This window comes from Numida meleagris, chromosome 2, assembly GCF_002078875.1.
Source record: "Numida meleagris isolate 19003 breed g44 Domestic line chromosome 2, NumMel1.0, whole genome shotgun sequence".
NCBI lineage: Eukaryota > Metazoa > Chordata > Aves > Galliformes > Numididae > Numida > Numida meleagris.
This window is the reverse complement of record NC_034410.1, coordinates 47099559-47105558: the sequence shown is the minus strand read 5'-3', so window position 1 is coordinate 47105558 and position 6000 is coordinate 47099559. Positions and strand designations below refer to the sequence as shown.

General features: G+C 49.0%; 1 protein-coding gene across 5 annotated transcripts in view; it reads left to right on the top strand.

Annotated features, from left to right (window-relative positions):
• Positions 604-6000, top strand: part of SEPT7 (septin 7) — a 71367-nt gene continuing 65970 nt past the window's right edge. For 2 of the 5 annotated variants that reach the window (XM_021386224.1, XM_021386225.1), the window contains exon 1: positions 604-942. In XM_021386224.1, coding sequence (XP_021241899.1) covers positions 939-942 — 4 coding nt within the window. In that variant the 5' untranslated portion in view covers positions 604-938. Of the gene's footprint in view, positions 943-1772; positions 1870-6000 lie in introns of those variants that run through there. The other 3 variants (XM_021386223.1, XM_021386221.1, XM_021386222.1) reach the window with 2 other exon arrangements.

Genomic DNA, 6000 nt, shown 5'->3' with positions numbered 1-6000 from the left:
TGGAAGCTGTGAACGGGACTGCACGCTTTATTGCGAGGAGGACAGATCTGCGGAGGGGAGAGCCCGCTTCCAGCCCTGCCCTCAGCCCGTGCTTGGCAGGACTCCGTGTGAGGGTGCGGCGGGGAAGATAGAGAGATGTGCCCGAGGAGCAGCTCTGGGTACCGCTCTCCAGCCCGCCTCTCCTTCCACGCCATCTGCGTGAGCCGGCGGGCGGAGGGAGCGTAGGCACCTCGGCGCCCAGTGCGCTCCGCGATCCGCGCTTGGAGTTACGACGTTCCGTGAATAGTCCCAGAAAAAGGAGGGGAATCGTAGCCGTCTCACCCGACCCGTCAGAGCCGACGGCCATCTTTGTTACGGGCAAGCCCCGTAGCCCGCCGATGCGGCTTTGGCGTTCCGGCGTGTGCCCGGTTCCAAAATGGCCGCCGAGCAGACCCTTTTTCTCTGACACAGGACACGGCGGGGAGGGGGCGGGCGGGGAGGAAATAGCAGCCGAGCTTCGCGCCGTGAGAGGCGGGGGCAAGGGAAGAGACGTGGGGAGCGGCAGCGAGCGCCCTGCAAACCCCACGCTGAGCAGAGGGGCCGAGCCGGAAGCCGCTGCCGCTGCGTGTTGAGAGAGGCGGGCAGGGGCCGTGCGAGCGGGCGTGTGAGGCGGCGGCGAGGGACGGAGGAGGAGGCGGTGCTGGGAGAGCGGAGCCGCGTCGAGCAGAGCCGCTAAGCGCGTCCGGCCGCCAGCGCGCGTAGGCGCCGTGTGGAAGAGCCGCGGCCCCTCGGCGGAATCGGCGTAGAGGGCGTCAGAGAATCGGCGAGGCAGAGGCGCGCCGCGGCGGCGGTAGCGGCGTGCGGGAGGCGGAGGAGGCGGGGGCAGCTCGGTCCGCGCCGCCGCGGCGGAGGGAGGGCAGCGAGCCGCAGCCCAGCGCCTGCAGCACACTGCCAGCGCCATGGGTGAGTCTCCAGCCCGGGGCCGAGGCGCGGGGCCGTGACAGTGCGAGGCGGCGGACGGGGGTTCGTTCGGTGGTGGCGCGGGGGCTGCGGGCGGCCGGGAGCGGAGCGGCCCCACCGCGGGGCCCCCGGCCCGGCGCCCCCCGCCCTCCGCTGCCGCCTCCGAGCTGGCTTCGGCCCCGCGCCGCCGCCCGCGCTCCCCTCCTCCACGCGCTCACTTCCTGCCCGGCCGAAATTGTATAATGTATTAATGGGGCTGCGCGAGAAAGCGAAAATGCCGGAGACGTTCTGCTCCCTCCTTTCTCTCTCGCTTTTCTTTCTTTTTTTTTTTTTTTTTTTCCTTCCTCTCTACCCACCCTCCCCGCTCCCTCCTCCCCTTTTCTCCTTTTGCGCCCAAATTTGGGAGGGAGGAATTCGCTGCAGGAATTAAAGCAGCGCTGAAATATGCAGGAGAGGAGCGGGTGGGACCGATACCGCCGCGCCGCGAGGAGGAGGAGGAGGAGGAGGAGGAGGAGGAGGAAGGGCCGCCTGCGGACGGATGCGCGGGGCGAGCCCGCTGCCTGCCGCTTCCCCGCGCCCTGCCCGGGTCCCGCTGCCGCTCGGCTTCGCTGCAGCCGCCCGCCCACGGGGGCACGGGCTGAGTGAGGCCTCCGGAGCCCGCGGGGTCCCTCCCGTAACGCTGTGGGGCGGTGGGAGCGGGCGGCCTGGAGAAGGCAGCCCCACTCCTTTCACCGTGGTGCTCTCAGCTGCAGAGGGACCGGTTGGGTACAGATGTAATTCTGTAGCACGGCAGCATTCAAGAATCTTCTGCACGCAGTTCGTGTTCCACCTCCTGCTGACGAAACAAGGGTAGCAGGAGGCTGTCAGGAGAGTCCGCTTGGGGATGGCTTCTTGCGGCCATGGGAATCCCTCTGATGCTTGATGCTGGCTGTAGGTTACTTGCCGCAGAAGAAATGCTTCCATATGTAGAAATACTGACCATCTATATTAATATTGAGACCAAAAGAAAATCAGCTTGAGTGTGTGCAGCCTCAGCTCCCTTGAAAGTTACATGGGCTGTAGCTTCAGATCTTAACTGAAAGGCAGACCATGCCTTCTCATGCAGTTTTTTTTGTTTGTTTGTTTGTTTGGTTTTTTTTGGGGTAGCAGAACCTTTTCAGTATTATCATATATTCATAGAATGGTTTGGTTGGAAGGATCATTTGTCTTCAACCCGTCTGCTGTGGACAGGGTTACTGTCTGCTAGATCAAGCTGCCCAGGGACTCATCCAACCTGGCCTTGAACGCCTCCAGTGACTGGGGCATCCACAGCTTCTCTGGGCAGCCAGTGCCTCACCACCCTCGAAGTAAAGATTTTTTTTCCTAACATCTAGGCTAAATCTCTCCTCTGTTAGTTTAAAGCCATTCCCCCTTGGACCTATCACTATCAGACGATGTAAAAAGTCACTCCTCTTCCTGCTTATAAGTTCCCTTCAAGTACTTAATTTCTGACTAGAACTTTCGAACCAACATCACCTGCTGAAATGCTGGCAAACTTGAGAAAATGTAGTTTTGCCTAGCATTAGGCATATTCCATTTGAAGGTGGCTTAGTTTGCAGAGCTTGCCATGTTCTGTAAGATAACCAGAAGGCTCTGTCTGGTAAACATAGAAATGTTATTTCCTTCTGGTTTTAGATGGCAGATTTTTTTTCTTGTAGCTGACGTGTGAATAGCAGAGACCAATAACTCAAATTCCTCCTTAGGAGGGCAGTTTTTGAAAAGACATTGCTTTAAAGGTTGATAACTGCCTGATCCATGTAGAAATTGGAATTGAAATGCAGGAACGTCCCCTGCTCCTCACTGATTGCTGCTGTGGAGAAAGGTTCACTCCTTAGTCATAGTGAAATTGAAGGGGACGTACTGAAAACCATATGTAGCAGTGTGTGTGTTGATAATAACCTGGAGCATTTCCTTCAGTTTACCCACAAGGGCAAGTGACTTGTCACAGCTAAAATGGTGCTCTGGATGTATACTCAATATGACAAACAATCGTGTCTGTATGTATGGATAAAAGATCACTGTTTGTCTTAAGCAGAGATAAAGGATCAGATTTGGGATCTTTGTAAGCAAAAACACAATAGATTTTACTTTGTTTTGTTTTTCATGAGGAGTGTGTCTAAACATGGACAGTAGTTGTCTGTTTCCTTTTTTCCTTAACTGGTAGGTAGCAGAGTGGTACTTTATTGCTCTCTTTCAATGGGCCAGACTGCTTGTACTTCTTAAACTTCTTAGTTTTCAGTGACTTCCCCAGTGCTTTGTTGTTCTTGTTTTTAATGCTACCTTAATGTGTGCATTAAGACAACAAATAGTTATAAAACAAGACGGCTAAAGATCTAAACCACGTTTTAAAGACAGTCAGCAATGGAAAACGTACCTTGGAGAGGGCATAGGAGAGAGGCATCTTCTCAGAACTGTGTTGCAGGGTTCATCTTTAACATTAACATGTTGCCAGACTGTTCACTTAACCTGTCTAGACCAGGAATGGGTATGTATGAGCGATGTTCTGTTTGCTCTGGGTTGGTTTACTTGCTCCTGAAATGAGCCAGTTAATTGCAAATGTGTTCACTGTAATTAGAATGGCATTTAGTCACCATTTAAGTAGTTTAGTTAAGTCTCATTTAAGTTAGTAATTCAAATTCAGGGTAGTGTTAATCTCTAGGCGGACACAAGCTGCCCCTGCAGAGGGATGCAAGCCTTGAGCTGATGTTTACAAGATGTATTGCAGAGGTGGGGATGGTGACACAGGTGGAATGAGGAGGTTTCTCAACAGCAAGAGCTGGAAACTCAGCTCACAGAAACCAATGCCTTCCTGCTCACCTTGTCAGGGGCGGTTTTGCGTATGTTGGTGGTGAGTCAAATTAGACTTCTTTCTTGCCCCTGAGTTTAATCATAGCATCACGATAGTTCTGTAACATCATCAAGCAGCTCTTCTCTGTTCTGGTTTTCTTATTAGTAAAGAATCAAATCATTACCTACTTAAATAATTTGTAGTTTTGCCTTTTGCTTTAGTGTAACTCAGCTGCCCTGCAAAACCAGTGATTCACTGCCTTGGTTGAGCATGGCTATTAAGATGCTATGTGTTATAACATTGTGACATTCTTTGCGTCACATTTAAAAATGGAACAGTAACCAACAGACTCATAAGCATCATAGAAGGCAGTATGTATCCGCTGTCCGCTGGCAGAGTTTGAGCTTGAGGTAGGTAAAACTTGTGCCTGACTGGCTCTTGTTCCGATGTACATCCTGGATTTCCTTCCCACAAAAGCCGCTTACTTGTTCTTCTGCTTTTTGTGCATGAGCACAGCTCCACGCTTGTCGGTGTGCCTTCCAGACATCCCAGGTTGTGTGCCCGACCTATCACACACACAGCAGGGCATTGCATCAGTGGCCTTCGGGAAGCCGCTTGTGGCAAAATTGTGCCTTAGTGGCTCTAACTCTATCTTATTTACAAACTGCTCCCTATACGGCCATTTTTATGCCACATTTCCATAAATTAAAATGATAAAAATGATAAAAAACTGTTCAAAATGCATTTGCAAATTATTTTGGAAACAGCATTGCAGAACAATAACACTGTGGCTGTTGCATAAGTTTATTAGCTTCTGTGTGTAACTGAACTGTAATTGAATTAGTTCTTAGTAGCATAGAAGACTTAAAAAGTCAGTTCTTAACTCAACGGTGACAGTCACTTCTCAAGATATAAGTTCTTCACTGCTTTTTGTCCGTTTCAAACTGAGATGTTGTGTGTGTGTTCTTGTTTCTTTATCTGAGTAGCAGAGAAGCTGGGATTTAGAGGCAGGGGGAGGAATGTTTAAAACATAAGGGGATTTCTCTTTCCTTTGACCCCTGTAGCTTTAGGAGGATCAATATTAAGATAGAATGTCAACGTTTTTAGAAGAGAGCTTTCTAAATAGAAAGATTGCATCATAATCACAAAAGATGAGAGATCTGAAGAAACAAAAAATAAATCTGACTTAATAGTCTTCTTTCCTTTGACCACAAAAAAGACCAAGGAATGACACTGGTCTAGAAGCATGTTCTGTTGGATGAGAATATCACATACTGAACTTCTAATTTTTTTTTTTCAGTTCTTTGGGGCAAAGTGTGATAGGAGCAATGACTAGAAAGAGAGAAACGCAAGCTAGATACTTGTTCTCTTTACAGGCCTTGTTCTCTTTAACACTGCTGGTAAGCACCAGAGTGTTGCACTTCAGAGTAGCAGTTTATCAAATTTCGATCAAAATAGTTGTCTTATATGTAGGAACCCGTCCATCGTAGAGTAATATTATTACAGCAGACCTTTCAGAAGGGCAGCTATCGTGGATGGCAAAACTTCTGGTATGATGTTTGCTTGGAGAAGCGTTGTAGGTCACTGTGGTTGGCAGAAAAATTTAAGATGGCATGAACATTGGTAGGGGTGCCAATGGTAGTCGCTACATCATGGGCAGGCTGATTATTAGAAGAATGTATGAAATACTACCTCTTTCTATTTCTCATGCGTTTTGACAGTATTCATATAATGATTCAGGTTGAACTTGAAATAATGTGAAACTTAATCTAGTGAGATGATCAGGATTGTTAGGATTACTTAATGTTTGACATAAATCTTAACTGACATCTTTTCTAGCATTGGCCAGGTGGAATGTTCTAGGCTTTTTGATGTGAAATAATGCTTCTGCAGTTTACAGCAAGTTTTGGGATGCTCAGCAGTAGTTGCAAACAGTATCCTTTCCTTTCCCTTTCTTAAACACCTTTATCGTAGGATTTCATAGCTTACACTTGTGTAACTGAAGTACAGCTGAAAAAAAAATTTCATGATTATGTATTTGTCTCTTGTACTTTGTGTTACCTGTGGTGTTCATATAATTGGTATGACTAGATGAGCTTGCACTTGCAAGTGGAAGTTAACTGTATGATAGGATAGTTTTTGGTTAGATATCTGAGCTGATCTGGCTTGTTCCCTAGCTGAACAATTACTGAGGCACACATGAGGAAAGCCTAAGCTCACCCCGGTGGTACAGT